At 47.7% G+C, this 21,292-nt stretch overlaps 1 protein-coding gene across 8 annotated transcripts in view; it reads right to left on the bottom strand.

Moving 5' to 3' along the window:
• Positions 1 to 21,292, bottom strand: part of DYSF (dysferlin) — a 680,318-nt gene that overhangs the window by 60,171 nt on the left and 598,855 nt on the right. For 5 of the 8 annotated variants that reach the window (XM_073649582.1, XM_073649538.1, XM_073649547.1 and 2 more), the window contains one exon: positions 20,503 to 20,565. The exons of the other annotated variants lie outside the window; for them this stretch is intronic. In XM_073649582.1, the coding sequence (XP_073505683.1) occupies positions 20,503 to 20,565 (63 nt within the window). The remainder of the gene's footprint in view (positions 1 to 20,502; positions 20,566 to 21,292) is intronic. 8 annotated transcript variants of the gene reach the window in all.

Raw genomic sequence — 21,292 nt, forward strand, 5'->3', positions numbered from 1 at the left:
TGACACTGTGCTGCTGAGCTGATGTCTGTATTCCTCGGTGATATTGTGCTGCTGAGCTGATGTCTGTATTCCTCGGTGATACTGTGCTGCTGAGCTGATGTCTGTATTCCTCGGTGATACTGTGCTGCTGAGCTGATGTCTGTATTCCTCGGTGATACTGTGCTGCTGAGCTGATGTCTGTATTCCTCGGTGACACTGTGCTGCTGAGCTGATGTCTGTATTCCTCAGTGATACTGTGCTGCTGAGCTGATGTCTGTATTCCTCGGTGATACTGTGCTGCTGAGCTGATGTCTGTATTTCTCGGTGATACTATGCTGCTGAGCTGATGTCTGTATTTCTCGGTGATACTGTGCTGCTGAGCTGATGTCTGTATTCCTCGGTGATACTGTGCTGCTGAGCTGATGTCTGTATTCCTCGGTGATACTGTGCTGCTGAGCTGATGTCTGTATTTCTTGGTGATACTGTGCTGCTGAGCTGATGTCTGTATTCCTCGGTGATACTGTGCTGCAGGACCGATGTACCTAAACCTGAGTGATACTGTGCTGCTGAGCTGATTTCTGTATTCCTCGGTGATACTGTGCTGCTGAGCTGATGTCTGTATTCCTCAGTGATACTGTGCTGCTGAGCTGATGTCTGTGTTCCTCGGTGACACTGTGCTGCTGAGCTGATGTCTGTATTTCTCATTGATACTGTGCTGCTGAGCTGATGTGTGTATTCCTCGGTGATACTGTGCTGCTGAGCTGATGTCTGTATTCCTCAGTGATACTGTGCTGCTGAGCTGATGTCTGTATTTCTCAGTGATACTGTGCTGCTGAGCTGATGTGTGTATTCCTCGGTGATACTGTGCTGCTGAGCTGATGTGTGCATTCCTCGGTGATACTGTGCTGCTGAGCTGATGTCTGTATTCCTCGGTGATACTGTGCTGCTGAGCTGATGTCTGTATTCCTCGGTGATACTGTGCTGCTGAGCTGATGTCTGTATTTCTCGGTGATACTGTGCTGCTGAGCTGATGTCTGTATTCCTCGGTGATACTGTGCTGCTGAGCTGATGTCTGTATTCCTCGGTGATACTGTGCTGCTGAGCTGATGTCTGTATTCCTTGGTGATACTGTGCTGCTGAGCTGATGTCTGTATTCCTCGGTGATACTGTGCTGCTGAGCTGATGTCTGTATTCCTCAGTGATACTGTGCTGCTGAGCTGATGTCTGTATTCCTCGGTGATACTGTGCTGCTGACCTGATGTCTGTATTCCTCGGTGAAACTGTGCTGCTGAGCTGATGTCTGTATTTCTCAGTGATACTGTGCTGCTGAGCTGATGTCTGTATTCCTCGGTGATACTGTGCTGCTGAGCTGATGTCTGTATTTCTCAGTGATACTGTGCTGCTGAGCTGATGTCTGTATTCCTCGGTGATACTGTGCTGCTGAGCTGATGTCTGTATTCCTCTGTGATACTGTGCTGCTGAGCTGATGTCTGTATTCATCGGTGATACTGTGCTGCTGAGCTGATGTCTGTATTCCTCGGTGATACTGTGCTGCTGAGCTGATGTCTGTATTCCTCGATGATACTGTGCTGCTGAGCTGATGTCTGTATTCCTCGGTGATACTGTGCTGCTGAGCTGATGTCTGTATTCCTCAGTGATACTGTGCTGCTGAGCTGATGTCTGTATTCCTCGGTGATACTGTGCTGCTGACCTGATGTCTGTATTCCTCGGTGACACTGTGCTGCTGAGCTGATGTCTGTATTTCTCAGTGATACTGTGCTGCTGAGCTGATGTCTGTATTCCTCGGTGATACTATGCTGCTAAGCTGATGTCTGTATTTCTCAGTGATACTGTGCTGCTGAGCTGATGTCTGTATTCCTCGGTGATACTGTGCTGCTGAGCTGATGTCTGTATTCCTCGGTGATACTGTGCTGCTGAGCTGATGTCTGTATTCCTCGGTGATACTGTGCTGCTGAGCTGATGTCTGTATTCCTCGGTGATACTGTGCTGCTGAGCTGATGTCTGTATTCCTCGGTGATACTGTGCTGCTGAGCTGATGTCTGTATTCCTCGGTGACACTGTGCTGCTGAGCTGATGTCTGTATTCCTCGGTGATACTGTGCTGCTGAGCTGATGTCTGTATTCCTCGGTGATACTGTGCTGCTGAGCTGATGTCTGTATTTCTCGGTGATACTGTGCTGCTGAGCTGATGTCTGTATTCCTCGGTGATACTGTGCTGCTGAGCTGATGTCTGTATTCCTCTGTTGTACTGTGCTGCTGAGCTGATGTCTGTATTCCTCGGTGATACTGTGCTGCTGAGCTGATGTCTGTATTCCTCGGTGATACTGTGCTGCTGAGCTGATGTCTGTATTCCTCGGTGATACTGTGCTGCTGAGCTGATGTCTGTATTCCTCGGTGATACTGTGCTGCTGAGCTGATGTCTGTATTCCTCGGTGATACTGAGCTGCTGAGCTGATGTCTGTATTCCTCGGTGATACTGTGCTGCTGAGCTGATGTCTGTATTCCTCGGTGACACTGTGCTGCTGAGCTGATGTCTGTATTCCTCGGTGATACTGTGCTGCTGAGCTGATGTCTGTATTCCTCGGTGATACTGTGCTGCTGAGCTGATGTCTGTATTCCTCGGTGATACTGTGCTGCTGAGCTGATGTCTGTATTCCTCTGTGATACTGTGCTGCTGAGCTGATGTCTGTATTCCTCGGTGATACTGTGCTGCTGAGCTGATGTCTGTATTCCTCGGTGATACTGTGCTGCTGAGCTGATGTCTGTATTCCTCGGTGATACTGTGCTGCTGAGCTGATGTCTGTATTCCTCGGTGATACTGTGCTGCTGAGCTGATGTCTGTATTCCTCGGTGATACTGTGCTGCTGAGCTGATGTCTGTATTCCTCTGTGATACTGAGCTGCTGAGCTGATGTCTGTATTCCTCGGTGATACTGTGCTGCTGAGCTGATGTCTGTATTCCTCGGTGACACTGTGCTGCTGAGTTGATGTCTGTATTCCTCGGTGATACTGTGCTGCTGAGCTGATGTCTGTATTCCTCTGTGATACTGTGCTGCTGAGCTGATGTCCGTATTCCTCGTTGATACTGTGCTGCTGAGCTGATGTCTGTATTCCTCGGTGATACTGTGCTGCTGAGCTGATGTCTGTATTCCTCGGTGACACTGTGCTGCTGAGCTGATGTCTGTATTCCTCGGTGATACTGTGCTGCTGAGCTGATGTCTGTATTCCTCGGTGATACTGTGCTGCTGAGCTGATGTCTGTATTCCTCGGTGACACTGTGCTGCTGAGCTGATGTCTGTATTCCTCGGTGATACTGTGCTGCTGAGCTGATGTCTGTATTCCTCGGTGATACTGTGCTGCTGAGCTGATGTCTGTATTCCTCGGTGATACTGTGCTGCTGAGCTGATGTCTGTATTCCTCGGTGACACTGTGCTGCTGAGCTGATGTCTGTATTCCTCGGTGATACTGTGCTGCTGAGCTGATGTCTGTATTCCTCGGTGATACTGTGCTGCTGAGCTGATGTCTGTATTCCTCGGTGACACTGTGCTGCTGAGCTGATGTCTGTATTCCTCGGTGATACTGTGCTGCTGAGCTGATGTCTGTATTCCTCGGTGATACTGTGCTGCTGAGCTGATGTCTGTATTCCTCGGTGATACTGTGCTGCTGAGCTGATGTCTGTATTCCTCGGTGACACTGTGCTGCTGAGCTGATGTCTGTATTCCTTGGTGATACTGTGCTGCTGAGCTGATGTCTGTATTCCTCGGTGATACTGTGCTGCTGAGCTGATGTCTGTATTCCTCGGTGACACTGTGCTGCTGAGCTGATGTCTGTATTCCTCGGTGATACTGTGCTGCTGAGCTGATGTCTGTATTCCTCGGTGATACTGTGCTGCTGAGCTGATGTCTGTATTCCTCGGTGATACTGTGCTGCTGAGCTGATGTCTGTATTCCTCGGTGATACTGTGCTGCTGAGCTGATGTCTGTATTCCTCGGTGATACTGTGCTGCTGAGCTGATGTCTGTATTCCTCGGTGACACTGTGCTGCTGAGCTGATGTCTGTATTCCTCGGTGACACTGTGCTGCTGAGCTGATGTCTGTATTCCTCGGTGATACTGTGCTGCTGAGCTGATGTCTGTATTCCTCGGTCACACTGTGCTGCTGAGCTGATGTCTGTATTCCTCGGTGATACTGTGCTGCTGAGCTGATGTCTGTATTCCTCGGTGATACTGTGCTGCTGAGCTGATGTCTGTATTTCTCGGTGATACTGTGCTGCTGAGCTGATGTCTGTATTCCTCGGTGATACTGTGCTGCTGAGCTGATGTCTGTATTCCTCGGTGATACTGTGCTGCTGAGCTGATGTCTGTATTCCTCTGTGATACTGTGCTGCTGAGCTGATGTCTGTATTCCTCGGTGATACTGTGCTGCTGAGCTGATGTCTGTATTCCTCGGTGATACTGTGCTGCTGAGCTGATGTCTGTATTCCTCGGTGATACTGTGCTGCTGAGCTGATGTCTGTATTCCTCTGTGATACTGTGCTGCTGAGCTGATGTCTGTATTCCTCGGTGATACTGTGCTGCTGAGCTGATGTCTGTATTCCTCGGTGATACTGTGCTGCTGAGCTGATGTCTGTATTCCTTGGTGATACTGTGCTGCTGAGCTGATGTCTGTATTCCTCGGTGACACTGTGCTGCTGAGCTGATGTCTGTATTCCTCGGTGACACTGTGCTGCTGAGCTGATGTCTGTATTCCTCGGTGACACTGTGCTGCTGAGCTGATGTCTGTATTCCTCGGTGATACTGTGCTGCTGAGCTGATGTCTGTATTCCTCGGTGATACTGTGCTGCTGAGCTGATGTCTGTATTCCTCGGTGATACTGTGCTGCTGAGCTGATGTCTGTATTCCTCGGTGACACTGTGCTGCTGAGCTGATGTCTGTATTCCTCGGTGATACTGTGCTGCTGAGCTGATGTCTGTATTCCTCGGTGACACTGTGCTGCTGAGCTGATGTCTGTATTCCTCGGTGATACTGTGCTGCTGAGCTGATGTCTGTATTTCTCGGTGATACTGTGCTGCTGAGCTGATGTCTGTATTCCTCGGTGATACTGTGCTGCTGAGCTGATGTCTGTATTCCTCAGTGATACTGTGCTGCTGAGCTGATGTCTGTATTCCTCGGTGATACTGTGCTGCTGAGCTGATGTCTGTATTTCTTGGTGATACTGTGCTGCTGAGCTGATGTCTGTATTCCTCGGTGATACTGTGCTGCAGGACCGATGTACCTAAACCTGAGTGATACTGTGCTGCTGAGCTGATGTCTGTATTCCTCGGTGATACTGTGCTGCTGAGCTGATGTCTGTATTCCTCAGTGATACTGTGCTGCTGAGCTGATGTCTGTGTTCCTCGGTGACACTGTGCTGCTGAGCTGATGTCTGTATTTCTCAGTGATACTGTGCTGCTGAGCTGATGTGTGTATTCCTCGGTGATACTGTGCTGCTGAGCTGATGTCTGTATTCCTCGGTGATACTGTGCTGCTGAGCTGATGTCTGTATTTCTCGGTGATACTGTGCTGCTGAGCTGATGTCTGTATTCCTCGTTGACACTGTGCTGCTGAGCTGATGTCTGTATTTCTCGGTGATACTGTGCTGCTGAGCTGATGTCTGTATTCCTCAGTGATACTGTGCTGCTGAGCTGATGTCTGTATTTCTCGGTGATACTGTGCTGCTGAGCTGATGTCTGTATTCCTCGGTGATACTGTGCTGCTGAGCTGATGTCTGTATTTCTCGGTGATACTGTGCTGCTGAGCTGATGTCTGTATTCCTCGGTGACACTGTGCTGCTGAGCTGATGTCTGTGTTTCTCGGTGACACTGTGCTGCTGAGCTGATGTCTGTATTCCTCGGTGATACTGTGCTGCTGAGCTGATGTCTGTATTCCTCGGTGATACTGTGCTGCTGAGCTGATGTCTGTATTCCTCGGTGATACTGTGCTGCTGAGCTGATGTCTGTATTCCTCGGTGATACTGTGCTGCTGAGCTGATGTCTGTATTCCTCAGTGATACTGTGCTGCTGAGCTGATGTCTGTATTTCTCGGTGATACTGTGCTGCTGAGCTGATGTCTGTATTCCTCGGTGATACTGTGCTGCTGAGCTGATGTCTGTATTTCTCGGTGATACTGTGCTGCTGAGCTGATGTCTGTATTCCTCGGTGATACTGTGCTGCTGAGCTGATGTCTGTATTCCTCAGTGATACTGTGCTGCTGAGCTGATGTCTGTATTCCTCGGTGATACTGTGCTGCTGAGCTGATGTCTGTATTTCTTGGTGATACTGTGCTGCTGAGCTGATGTCTGTATTCCTCGGTGATACTGTGCTGCAGGACCGATGTACCTAAACCTGAGTGATACTGTGCTGCTGAGCTGATGTCTGTATTCCTCGGTGATACTGTGCTGCTGAGCTGATGTCTGTATTCCTCAGTGATACTGTGCTGCTGAGCTGATGTCTGTTTTCCTCGGTGACACTGTGCTGCTGAGCTGATGTCTGTATTTCTCAGTGATACTGTGCTGCTGAGCTGATGTGTGTATTCCTCGGTGATACTGTGCTGCTGAGCTGATGTCTGTATTCCTCGGTGATACTGTGCTGCTGAGCTGATGTCTGTATTTCTCAGTGATACTGTGCTGCTGAGCTGATGTGTGTATTCCTCGGTGATACTGTGCTGCTGAGCTGATGTGTGCATTCCTCGGTGATACTGTGCTGCTGAGCTGATGTCTGTATTCCTCGGTGATACTGTGCTGCTGAGCTGATGTCTGTATTCCTCGGTGATACTGTGCTGCTGAGCTGATGTCTGTATTTCTCGGTGATACTGTGCTGCTGAGCTGATGTCTGTATTCCTCGGTGATACTGTGCTGCTGAGCTGATGTCTGTATTCCTCGGTGATACTGTGCTGCTGAGCTGATGTCTGTATTCCTCGGTGATACTGTGCTGCTGAGCTGATGTCTGTATTCCTCGGTGATACTGTGCTGCTGAGCTGATGTCTGTATTCCTCAGTGATACTGTGCTGCTGAGCTGATGTCTGTATTCCTCGGTGATACTGTGCTGCTGACCTGATGTCTGTATTCCTCGGTGACACTGTGCTGCTGAGCTGATGTCTGTATTTCTCAGTGATACTGTGCTGCTGAGCTGATGTCTGTATTCCTCGGTGATACTGTGCTGCTGAGCTGATGTCTGTATTTCTCAGTGATACTGTGCTGCTGAGCTGATGTCTGTATTCCTCGGTGATACTGTGCTGCTGAGCTGATGTCTGTATTCCTCTGTGATACTGTGCTGCTGAGCTGATGTCTGTATTCGTCGGTGATACTGTGCTGCTGAGCTGATGTCTGTATTCCTCGGTGATACTGTGCTGCTGAGCTGATGTGTGTATTCCTCGGTGATACTGTGCTGCTGAGCTGATGTCTGTATTCCTCGGTGATACTGTGCTGCTGAGCTGATGTCTGTATTTCTCAGTGATACTGTGCTGCTGAGCTGATGTGTGTATTCCTCGGTGATACTGTGCTGCTGAGCTGATGTGTGCATTCCTCGGTGATACTGTGCTGCTGAGCTGATGTCTGTATTCCTCGGTGATACTGTGCTGCTGAGCTGATGTCTGTATTCCTCGGTGATACTGTGCTGCTGAGCTGATGTCTGTATTTCTCGGTGATACTGTGCTGCTGAGCTGATGTCTGTATTCCTCGGTGATACTGTGCTGCTGAGCTGATGTCTGTATTCCTCGGTGATACTGTGCTGCTGAGCTGATGTCTGTATTCCTCGGTGATACTGTGCTGCTGAGCTGATGTCTGTATTCCTCGGTGATACTGTGCTGCTGAGCTGATGTCTGTATTCCTCAGTGATACTGTGCTGCTGAGCTGATGTCTGTATTCCTCGGTGATACTGTGCTGCTGACCTGATGTCTGTATTCCTCGGTGACACTGTGCTGCTGAGCTGATGTCTGTATTTCTCAGTGATACTGTGCTGCTGAGCTGATGTCTGTATTCCTCGGTGATACTGTGCTGCTGAGCTGATGTCTGTATTTCTCAGTGATACTGTGCTGCTGAGCTGATGTCTGTATTCCTCGGTGATACTGTGCTGCTGAGCTGATGTCTGTATTCCTCTGTGATACTGTGCTGCTGAGCTGATGTCTGTATTCGTCGGTGATACTGTGCTGCTGAGCTGATGTCTGTATTCCTCGGTGATACTGTGCTGCTGAGCTGATGTCTGTATTCCTCGGTGATACTGTGCTGCTGAGCTGATGTCTGTATTCCTCAGTGATACTGTGCTGCTGAGCTGATGTCTGTATTCCTCGGTGATACTGTGCTGCTGACCTGATGTCTGTATTCCTCGGTGACACTGTGCTGCTGAGCTGATGTCTGTATTTCTCAGTGATACTGTGCTGCTGAGCTGATGTCTGTATTCCTCGGTGATACTGTGCTGCTGAGCTGATGTCTGTATTTCTCAGTGATACTGTGCTGCTGAGCTGATGTCTGTATTCCTCAGTGATACTGTGCTGCTGAGCTGATGTCTGTATTCCTCGGTGATACTGTGCTGCTGACCTGATGTCTGTATTCCTCGGTGATACTGTGCTGCTGAGCTGATGTCTGTATTTCTCAGTGATACTGTGCTGCTGAGCTGATGTCTGTATTCCTCGGTGATACTGTGCTGCTGAGCTGATGTCTGTATTCCTCTGTGATACTGTGCTGCTGAGCTGATGTCTGTATTCGTCGGTGATACTGTGCTGCTGAGCTGATGTCTGTATTCCTCGATGATACTGTGCTGCTGAGCTGATGTCTGTATTCCTCGGTGATACTGTGCTGCTGAGCTGATGTCTGTATTCCTCAGTGATACTGTGCTGCTGAGCTGATGTCTGTATTCCTCGGTGATACTGTGCTGCTGACCTGATGTCTGTATTCCTCGGTGACACTGTGCTGCTGAGCTGATGTCTGTATTTCTCAGTGATACTGTGCTGCTGAGCTGATGTCTGTATTCCTCGGTGATACTGTGCTGCTGAGCTGATGTCTGTATTTCTCAGTGATACTGTGCTGCTGAGCTGATGTCTGTATTCCTCGGTGATACTGTGCTGCTGAGCTGATGTCTGTATTCCTCTGTGATACTGTGCTGCTGAGCTGATGTCTGTATTCCTCGGTGATACTGTGCTGCTGAGCTGATGTCTGTATTCCTCGGTGATACTGTGCTGCTGAGCTGATGTCTGTATTCCTCGGTGATACTGTGCTGCTGAGCTGATGTCTGTATTCCTCGGTGATACTGTGCTGCTGAGCTGATGTCTGTATTCCTCGGTGATACTGTGCTGCTGAGCTGATGTCTGTATTCCTCGGTGATACTGTGCTGCTGAGCTGATGTCTGTATTCCTCGGTGACACTGTGCTGCTGAGCTGATGTCTGTATTCCTCGGTGATACTGTGCTGCTGAGCTGATGTCTGTATTCCTCGGTGATACTGTGCTGCTGAGCTGATGTCTGTATTCCTCGGTGATACTGTGCTGCTGAGCTGATGTCTGTATTCCTCGGTGATACTGTGCTGCTGAGCTGATGTCTGTATTCCTCTGTGATACTGTGCTGCTGAGCTGATGTCTGTATTCCTCGGTGATACTGTGCTGCTGAGCTGATGTCTGTATTCCTCGGTGATACTGTGCTGCTGAGCTGATGTCTGTATTCCTCGGTGATACTGTGCTGCTGAGCTGATGTCTGTATTCCTCGGTGATACTGTGCTGCTGAGCTGATGTCTGTATTCCTCGGTGATACTGAGCTGCTGAGCTGATGTCTGTATTCCTCGGTGATACTCTGCTGCTGAGCTGATGTCTGTATTCCTCGGTGACACTGTGCTGCTGAGCTGATGTCTGTATTCCTCGGTGATACTGTGCTGCTGAGCTGATGTCTGTATTCCTCGGTGACACTGTGCTGCTGAGCTGATGTCTGTATTCCTCGGTGATACTGTGCTGCTGAGCTGATGTCTGTATTCCTCGGTGATACTGTGCTGCTGAGCTGATGTCTGTATTCCTCGGTGATACTGTGCTGCTGAGCTGATGTCTGTATTCCTCTGTGATACTGTGCTGCTGAGCTGATGTCTGTATTCCTCGGTGATACTGTGCTGCTGAGCTGATGTCTGCATTCCTCGTTGATACTGTGCTACTGAGCTGATGTCTGTATTCCTCGGTGATACTGTGCTGCTGAGCTGATGTCTGTATTCCTCGGTGATACTGTGCTGCTGAGCTGATGTCTGTATTCCTCGGTGATACTGTGCTGCTGAGCTGATGTCTGTATTCCTCTGTGATACTGAGCTGCTGAGCTGATGTCTGTATTCCTCGGTGACACTGTGCTGCTGAGCTGATGTCTGTATTCCTCGGTGACACTGTGCTGCTGAGCTGATGTCTGTATTCCTCGGTGATACTGTGCTGCTGAGCTGATGTCTGTATTCCTCGGTGATACTGTGCTGCTGAGCTGATGTCTGTATTCCTCGGTGATACTGTGCTGCTGAGCTGATGTCTGTATTCCTCGGTGATACTGTGCTGCTGAGCTGATGTCTGTATTCCTCGGTGACACTGTGCTGCTGAGCTGATGTCTGTATTCCTCGGTGATACTGTGCTGCTGAGCTGATGTCTGTATTCCTCGGTGATACTGTGCTGCTGAGCTGATGTCTGTATTCCTCGGTGACACTGTGCTGCTGAGCTGATGTCTGTATTCCTCGGTGATACTGTGCTGCTGAGCTGATGTCTGTATTCCTCGGTGATACTGTGCTGCTGAGCTGATGTCTGTATTCCTCGGTGATACTGTGCTGCTGAGCTGATGTCTGTATTCCTCGGTGACACTGTGCTGCTGAGCTGATGTCTGTATTCCTCGGTGATACTGTGCTGCTGAGCTGATGTCTGTATTCCTCGGTGATACTGTGCTGCTGAGCTGATGTCTGTATTCCTCGGTGACACTGTGCTGCTGAGCTGATGTCTGTATTCCTCGGTGATACTGTGCTGCTGAGCTGATGTCTGTATTCCTCGGTGATACTGTGCTGCTGAGCTGATGTCTGTATTCCTCGGTGATACTGTGCTGCTGAGCTGATGTCTGTATTCCTCGGTGACACTGTGCTGCTGAGCTGATGTCTGTATTCCTCGGTGATACTGTGCTGCTGAGCTGATGTCTGTATTCCTCGGTGATACTGTGCTGCTGAGCTGATGTCTGTATTCCTCGGTGATACTGTGCTGCTGAGCTGATGTCTGTATTCCTCGGTGATACTGTGCTGCTGAGCTGATGTCTGTATTCCTCGGTGATACTGTGCTGCTGAGCTGATGTCTGTATTCCTCGGTGACACTGTGCTGCTGAGCTGATGTCTGTATTCCTCGGTGACACTGTGCTGCTGAGCTGATGTCTGTATTCCTCGGTGATACTGTGCTGCTGAGCTGATGTCTGTATTCCTCGGTGACACTGTGCTGCTGAGCTGATGTCTGTATTCCTCGGTGATACTGTGCTGCTGAGCTGATGTCTGTATTCCTCGGTGATACTGTGCTGCTGAGCTGATGTCTGTATTTCTCGGTGATACTGTGCTGCTGAGCTGATGTCTGTATTCCTCGGTGATACTGTGCTGCTGAGCTGATGTCTGTATTCCTCGGTGATACTGTGCTGCTGAGCTGATGTCTGTATTCCTCTGTGATACTGTGCTGCTGAGCTGATGTCTGTATTCCTCGGTGATACTGTGCTGCTGAGCTGATGTCTGTATTCCTCGGTGATACTGTGCTGCTGAGCTGATGTCTGTATTCCTCGGTGATACTGTGCTGCTGAGCTGATGTCTGTATTCTTCTGTGATACTGTGCTGCTGAGCTGATGTCTGTATTCCTCGGTGATACTGTGCTGCTGAGCTGATGTCTGTATTCCTCGGTGATACTGTGCTGCTGAGCTGATGTCTGTATTCCTCGGTGATACTGTGCTGCTGAGCTGATGTCTGTATTCCTCGGTGACACTGTGCTGCTGAGCTGATGTCTGTATTCCTCGGTGACACTGTGCTGCTGAGCTGATGTCTGTATTCCTCGGTGACACTGTGCTGCTGAGCTGATGTCTGTATTCCTCGGTGATACTGTGCTGCTGAGCTGATGTCTGTATTCCTCGGTGATACTGTGCTGCTGAACTGATGTCTGTATTCCTCGGTGATACTGTGCTGCTGAGCTGATGTCTGTATTCCTCGGTGACACTGTGCTGCTGAGCTGATGTCTGTATTCCTCGGTGATACTGTGCTGCTGAGCTGATGTCTGTATTCCTCGGTGACACTGTGCTGCTGAGCTGATGTCTGTATTCCTCGGTGATACTGTGCTGCTGAGCTGATGTCTGTATTCCTCGGTGACACTGTGCTGCTGAGCTGATGTCTGTATTCCTCGGTGATACTGTGCTGCTGAGCTGATGTCTGTATTCCTCGGTGATACTGTGCTGCTGAGCTGATGTCTGTATTCCTCGGTGATACTGTGCTGCTGAGCTGATGTCTGTATTCCTCGGTGATACTGTGCTGCTGAGCTGATGTCTGTATTTCTCGGTGATACTGTGCTGCTGAGCTGATGTCTGTATTCCTCAGTGATACTGTGCTGCTGAGCTGATGTCTGTATTCCTCGGTGATACTGTGCTGCTGAGCTGATGTCTGTATTCCTCGGTGATACTGTGCTGCTGAGCTGATGTCTGTATTCCTCGGTGATACTGTGCTGCTGAGCTGATGTCTGTATTCCTCGGTGATACTGTGCTGCTGAGCTGATGTCTGTATTTCTCGGTGATACTGTGCTGCTGAGCTGATGTCTGTATTCCTCAGTGATACTGTGCTGCTGAGCTGATGTCTGTATTCCTCAGTGATACTGTGCTGCTGAGCTGATGTCTGTATTCCTCTGTGATACTGTGCTGCTGAGCTGATGTCTGTATTTCTCGGTGATACTGTGCTGCTGAGCTGATGTCTGTATTCCTCGGTGATACTGTGCTGCTGAGCTGATGTCTGTATTTCTCGGTGATACTGTGCTGCTGAGCTGATGTCTGTATTCCTCGGTGATACTGTGCTTCTGGGTTCATGTTTCCAATCCCATGTGAAAATCTGCTGCTCTTAATATCTATTTAATCCTATCATGTGTGACACTGTCTAACGAGCTGCTGTATCTAAGCCTATTATGTGTGATACAGTCCTGTGTACAGACGAGGCACAAATTCTACACTGGGGCACAGAGGGGGAACTATTACTATATGGAGGCACAGAGGGGGCACTGTTACTGTATGGAGTTACTGGGGGCACTGTTATAAAAAGGCACTATGACAATATGGAAGCATAAATGGGAGCATTAATACTGTGTGGAGCACTTTTATACAAAGGCACAGATGGTGGCACTATTACTGTATGGAGGCATCGCTGAGGAGACCGGGGGCCATCGGAAGGTGAGTATAATGTTTTTTTTATTTTTTACCATTACTATTCTTTTTTAAGTATTAACTTGGTCACACTATATAAGTCCATGCCGTTTGCATAGTGTGACCAAGTTGTCAAGCACTTTTCAAGTGATGCTAAAATCGCTTGGAAAGCGCTTGATAACCCACATGCGGAAATGTATGCAAAAACGCTTGTCCCTGGCAGGAAAACGCATGTACAATCCGCATGTACAATCCTCATGTAAAATCCGCATGTAAAATCTGCATGAGTTTTTCCTGCCAGGGAGATGCAGAAAAATCCGGAGCATTCCTACTTCGTGGGCACTTAGCCTTAGGGTTATGGCTTGTCCACTATCATCGTTAGGAAAGGCCAGGTGATTTAAATTTCCCAGCTTTAAAAAAAGCCAGCCTCCTCTAATCTTGTGCCAAAAAATAGCAGCCATGGGTTCTAAGCTGCTGCCTAGTACTCTGAAAATGAAAATGGTGGAGGCCCACCAGGCAGGAGAATGCTATAAGAAGATAGCAAAGCATTTTCAAGTTGCCCTTTCCTCAGTTTGAAATGTAATTAAGAAATGGCAGTTACCAGGAACAGTGGAGGTCAAGATAAGGTCTGGAAGGCCAAGCAAAATTTCATTGAGAGCTGCTCTTAGGTTTGCTAGAGAGGCAAATTAGAACCCCAGCTTCACTGCAAAAGACTCTGGAGTTGTTTAGGGGTTGTGCTGCAGCCAATGGCACGGGGAACATTTCACGGGTAGAGGGAAGAATGGATTCAATGAAATTTCAACAAATTCTTGAGGCAAACATAATATTATCTGTAAAAAAAGCTGAAGATGAAAAGAGAATGGCTTCTACAAATAGATAATGATCCTAAACACACGTCGAAATCCATAATAGATGACCTCAAAATGTGCAAACTGAAGGATTTACAATGGCCCTCACAGTCCCCTGATCTCAATATCATTGAAAATCCCTTGATCAAAACAGAAGTGCATGCAAGACGACCCAGGAATTTCACAGAACTGGAGGAATTATCCAAGGAAGCATGGATGAAAATCCCTCAAATAAGAATTGAAAGACTCTTGTCTGGTGACAAAAAGTGTTTACAAGCTGTGATACTGCAAAAAGGGGGCGCTGGTAGATAATAACCATGCAGGGTGCAAAACTTTTGCATCAGCCCATTTTCCTCTTAGTAACTTTTAAAATGTAAAAGATGAAAATATATAATTTTTTGCCTAAAATACAAAGAAAATATGTCCTCTGTAACGTTAGGCCTTTTAAAAATCGTTTAATCTTCAACTTAATTGTTCACAAAAACAGTAATTTTGACCAGGGGTGCCCAAACTTTTACATACTACTGTATATGGTCTACAGAATGACAGTGGACAACTGAAATCTACCACTTGTAAGATGGCCGCCGGACAGGTTCTTGAGGGGAGATATGTGTCACCGAGGTTAGTAGCTTCGGTGATGTAAACCCGGAAAGCATACTCCAGCACATATAGTGCTGAGAGGGTTAATAGGGCATGTCGGGGATGGTTTTTATGAGCAGTCATAAGAGTTGGGAGGGATTGGTTGCTCACATATCCCCACCCCAGGGCCTATGAATAAAATGGAGACCGAGTGTCTCATTCGGTGTCTGTGGCTGGAGGTGTGAAAACCTCCAGCGTGTCTGTGCTAAAGGACACTGACTGTGAGCGGGCGAACCCGCAGTACTATATGGACTGTTTATATTCCTGCTTTGTTACTTTGTGCCAGACAAGGCTGTGTTTTGTTTACTTTGAAAGTGCAGTGTATGAAGTCTGAATAAACCTGCCTTGGACATTTTTAAAGACACTGACACGCCGATCATTGAGGTGCCCTTTGATCACATAGCCATGGATCTAGTGGAACCCATGCTCAAGTCCGCCAGAGGACATCAGTATATCCTCGTGGTACAGGACTATGCTACACGGTATCCGGAGGCCTGCCAGATGTATAGCCCAGGAGTTGGTCCACATCTTCTCTAGAACGGGTTTGCCTAAGGAGATTCTAACGGACCAAGGGACCTCATTTATGTCAAGGGTGATGAGGGAGTTGTGCAAAACCCTGCAGATCACACAACTCAGGACCTCAGTCTACCACCCCCAGACAGATGGCTTAGTGAAGCGGTTTAATAAAACCTTGACGGCCATGTTAAAGAAGGTGGTAAAGAAAGAGGGCCGGCACTGGGACTGTCTACTCCCATACCTTCTGTTCTCCATTAGGTAGGTTCCACAGGCCTCAATTGGCTTCTCCCCGTTTAAGCTGTTATATGGCTGACACCCCCGCGGACTCCTGGACGTAGCAAAGGAGACCTGGGAGGCAGAGTCTACACCCTACAGAAGTGTTATCGAACATGTGGACCAGATGCAGGAGAGGATTGCAAAGGCAATGCCCATTGTGAAAGAACACCTCCTCAAAGCACAAAAGGGACAGTCGAGGATGTACAATAGGTCGGCGAGGGTGAGATACTTCAACCCTGGGGATCGGGTACTGGTGCTGGTACCTATGATGGAGAGCAAATTTCTGGCTAAGTGGCAGGGCCCCCATGAAGTAATGGAAAAGGTTGGTGACGTCAACTATAAAGTCCACCAGCCAGGTAGAAGGAAGCCCTACCAGGTGTACCACGTCAACCTGAATAAGCAATGGTGAGATAGTGAGCCCATGGAAGCTTCGTGTTTGGTGGGAGGCTGATGTGGGAGAGGTCAAGGTGGCAGAGTCGCTGCCACATGGCCAAAAACAACAGTGCCAGAAGTTGCTACAGTGGAACAGGGACCTGTTCTCGGATCTACCAGGGTGTACTCAGATCATAGAGCATGAGGTCCTTACGGAGCCTCATGTCCGATAAACTTGAAGCCATACCGGATTCCTGAAGCCTGCAGAGAGGTAATCTCGAAAAAGGTGAAGGGCATGCTGGGTATAGGAGTTATTGAAGAGTCCAAGAGAGGCTGGTCCAGACCCATAGTCTTGGTGCCGAAACTGTATGGAGAATGGCAGTTCTGCAATGACTATAGGAAACTCAACAAGGTCTCGAAGTTCGACACCTACCCAATGCCCAGGGTAGACGAACTGATTGAAAGGTTAGGAGGCCGGCCAGGTATAATACCACCCTTGACCTCAAGAAAGGATATTGGCAAATACCCATGTCCCAGAATGCCAAAGAGAAGACAGCCTTCTCAATGCCAGACGGATGTTTCCAATACACAAGGATGCCATTTGGGTTGCAAGGAGCCCTGGCTACCTTCCAGAGAGCCATGAACCAGATCCTAGCTCCCCACAAGAAGTACAGAAGATCTACAGCCAGGATTGGGTAAGCCATCTGAGTAAAGTCCAGGCAAAATTTGATGCTCTGCGGAAGGCAGGGTTTTCCATCAACCCAAAAAAATGTGCCATGGGCATGGAGGAAACCAAATATTTGGGCTATGTCATAGGCAGAGGCGTGATAAAGCCCCAAACAAATAAAGTTCAAGCAATCCAGGGTTGGCCACAACCTCTCTCAAAAAAGCAGGTCAGAGCGTTCCTGGACATCGTGGCCTATTACCGCCGGTTCACCACTAACTTTGCCTTGATAAACGCCCCTTTGACAGGCCTCCTTAAAGAGACAAAATTGGCTTTGGCTAAGTGGTCTCCAGAAGCAGAGACAGCCTTACAGGAACTAAAGCAAGCCCTGTGTAAACAATCAGTGTTGGTGGCACCAGATTTCTCTAAAGAGTTTGTGATCCAAACTGATGCGTCAGATACCGGGCTGGGTGCCGTCCTATTACAAGAGAGCAACGGGGAAGAGCACCTCATAATGTATTTAAGCCGGAAGCTTACATCTTGTGAGAAGAATTACTACAGAGTGGAGAAGGAATGTTTGTCCATCAAGTGGTCGTTGGACATTTTAAGGTACTATCTCTTAGGCAGGAAGTTCAGGCTGGTATCAGACCATGCCCCACTAAGGTGGATGAGCATGGAAGAAGGGGAACAATGCCCAAGTGACCAGGTGGTTTCTAGCCCTGCAAGATTTTAGCTTCCATGTAGAACTTAGGCCTGGGAAACGGCATTGTCGAGGGTCCGCTGTTTGTTTGAGCCGAGGGGGGGTATGTAAGAGGGCTGCCGGACAGGTCCTTAAGAGGAGATATGCGTCACCGAGGTAGGTAGCTTCAGTGATGTAAATCCAGGAAGCATGCTCCAGCACACATAGTGCTGAGAGGGTTAATAGGGCATGTCAGAGCCAGTTTTTAAGAGCAGTCATAAAAGTTGGGAGGGATTGGCTGCTCACATATCACCACCCGAGGGCCTATGAATAAAATGGAGACCGAGTGTCTCATTCAGTGTGGCTGGAGGTGTGGAGACCTCCAGCGTGCCTGTGCTAAAAGACACTGACTGTGACCCACAGTACTATATGGACTGTTTATTTTCCTGCTTTGTTACTTTGTGCCGGACAAGGCTGTGTTTTGTTTACTTTGAAAGTGCAATTTATTGAAGTCTGAATAAACCAGCCTTGGACATTTTTAAAGAAACTGACTCCTGTGCCTTCCTCAAAAGCAGCTGAGTAAAACCCTACACACTATATGTTCACTGTATGGTGATAATATTAATGTTACATAGGACTGCAGGTAACATCTATTACATTACCTGTATTCAGAGAGTTATCACTGTTATCTGTGGTGTTACATATGACTGCAGATTACTAGGTAAATTGCCTTTAAATAGAATCCGTCAGCAGGTATTTGCTATGTAATCTGACAGCTGCCTGATTTAGGGACAGAGACCCTGATTCCAGCGATGTGTCGCTTAGTTTACTGGGTGCAGCAATTGTGATACAATCACAGTTTTCTCTGCTGCAGATCTAGCAGAACTCTGAATGCTGAGCTGTGTCTAACCCCACCCAAACCACTGATTGGCAACTTTCTGTGTACACTGAGCATTGGCCGAAAGAAGCCAATCAGTGGCGGGGGCATGATTGGATCAGGAAGCACAAGTCACCTAGTCCTCTAGAGATAATCTCCTGCTGATAAAACACTGATTTCATTTAAACAGCTAAATACAGCCCAGTAAGTGACACATTGTGGGAATTAGGGTCTCTGTCTCTACATTATGCTGCTCTGAGATTACATAGCAAAACACTGGTGACAGATTCCCTTTAATTTTGGTTACTGTTGCTTTTCACAGGGAGTGAAAATTAGTGTTATTTGCAAAAAGGGGTGAGGTCCGGAAAAGTGTGCAGCTTGCCCAAGTGCCTCCTGAAGTTCACAAAAGTTGTAAAGTGTCTTCTATGATATCCGATACTTTCTACCGAGTCCCTGTATCTAAGCCTGTTGTGTAATATTGTCTACTGAGCTGCTGTATCTAAGCCTACCATGTGTGTCTAAATCACTCACATTGTGTTGGCGTATCACTGGACTGTGAAGGGTTAAACTGATGTGACTCTTTAGGTTGTGGTCCCTTATATAAGCAGAGTCTGCGGCTGTTTCTTTTGTTTGCTGTCCCCGGGGGCCCTGACGCCATTTACGGCTCACAGTAAGCAGCACCTCATCTCCCGGCAGCGGCAGAGGTTTCCATTCACTTCTCCTATAAAGGAACTTCAAAGTAACGCGCACAAATAGGTGCCCAATGCAGGCTCAGTAACATCTGTCACCCATAATGAGGGGACCAGGCCCTGCGTATAATAACAGATGTCCTGCCGCCCCAGGAATCCACACCCAAAACCATATCCAACATGTCACTTCTCATGAATTCTGATCTTATTCTGTGTATATATATATATACATATATATATATATATATACACACACACTGTCATATATATATTGTGACACAGTCACTGGTGATGTATGTGAGGGGAGTTATGTTTCACTGCGGCTACTAGTTTCAGTACACTAAACCTACAAGTTCTCCAGCATGTTATGTGTTGGGGGGTTAAAACACCATTTTAAAAGGGAGTGATTTTTTGTGAATGACATTGTGAAGGGCGGGAGGTCATTCACCATATCTCCACCTCAAGGGTGTTGATGGGTAAGTTAAATGCTCAGTCACTGTTTTTTTTATCTCTGGTGTGGTTTGGAGAAGGAAGTCACAGTCATATATACACTACACAGTATCACTTATCCTGTCCTGTATATATACACTGCACAGTACCACTTCCCTGTCCTGTATATATACACTGCACAGTACCACTTCTCCTGTCCTGTATATATACACTGCACAGTACCACTTCTCCTGTCCTGTATATATATGCTGCACAGTACCACTCCTTATGTCCTGTATATATACACTTCACAGTACCACTTCTCCTGTCCTGTATATATACACTGCACAGTACCACTTCTCCTGTCCTGTATATATATGCTGCACAGAACAATCCTCCTGCCCTGTATATATACACTGCACAGTACCACTCCTCCTGTCCTGCATATATACACTGCACAGTACCACTCCTCCTGTCCTGTATATATACGCTGCACAGTACCACTTCCCCTGTCCTGTATATATACACTGCACAGTAACACTCCTCCTGTCCTGTATATATACACTGTACAGTACCACTTCTCCTGTCCTGCATATATACACTGCACAGTACCACTCCTCCTATCCTGTATATATACACTGCACAGTACCACTCCTGTCCTGTATATATACTCTGTACAATACCACTCCTCCTGTCCTGTATATATACACTGTACAGTACCACTTCTCCTGTCCTGTATATATATGCTGCACAGTACCACTTCCCCTGTCCTGTATATATACTGCACAGTACCACTCCTCCTGTCCTGTATATATACACTGCACAGTACCACTTCTCCTGTCCTGTGTACATACACTGCACAGTACTTCTCCTGTCCTGTATATATACACTGCACAGTACCACTCCTCCTGTCCTGTATATATACACTGCACAGTACCACTCCTCCTGTCCTGTACATATACACTGCACAGTAGCACTCCTCCTGCCCTGTACACTGGGTGTAATTCCTATTCTTTCGCTGTGTCCTGGAAGCTGGTGTCTCAGGCTGGATGATTTGTATCACGGTCTGTGCGGTGACATGCGGACACATGATACATGACACATATTACACATAGATCATACATACATGGAGGCTGGAGCGAGAAGACGACATGTTAATTATGGCAGAGCCGCTCACACCGTCTGTAAGCTACAAACAAGAATTGGGGGTTATTTACATGACAAATATTAATGACGTCACAAGAAGCTGATGAAATGAGGAGCAGTAGAGATACAGACAGAAAACACCGTGAGAAAAAAATCCAGAATTTTACCAAATTTCTAAAATATTTTTTTTGTATAATAAATGAGTCATCTCCAAATTGCATCTTAAGACTCTGTCCTCATGAATTGCCTGATTCAGATGCTCCTGCCACTCGTTGTGCTTGCTGTCAAAAGTACTGAAACCACAAAGGAGCCCGAAAGACCCCAAGAAAAGTCCGTAAGAGACAGAAAATGGATGTATAGAGGGTATGGTCTCCAAAGGGAGCATGGGTATAACAACAATTCTTAGCAATGCGGTATATTTTGGCAGGGTATGGTGGTGTCTTTTCCATATGGTGCCATTATCTAGGTGCTGTATGGTATGGGTGGTGTCTGTTCCGTATGGTACCATTATCTAGGTGCTGTATGGTATGGGTGGTGTCTGTTCCATATGGTGCCATTATCTAGGTGCTGTATGGTATGGGTGGTGTCTGTTCCATATGGTGCCATTATCTAGGTGCTGTATGGTTTGGGTGGTGTCTGTTCCATATGGTGCCATTATCTAGGTGCTGTATTGTATAGGTGGTGTCTGTTCCATATGGTGCCATTATCTAGGAGCTGTATGGTATGGGTGGTGTCCGTTCCGTATGGTGCCATTATCTAGGTGCTGTATG

The sequence above is a fragment of the Phyllobates terribilis genome, unplaced genomic scaffold (genome assembly GCF_046119375.1).
Source record: "Phyllobates terribilis strain yellow unplaced genomic scaffold, ASM4611937v1 Scaffold_1__5_contigs__length_1240528914, whole genome shotgun sequence".
NCBI classification, from domain to species: domain Eukaryota; kingdom Metazoa; phylum Chordata; class Amphibia; order Anura; family Dendrobatidae; genus Phyllobates; species Phyllobates terribilis.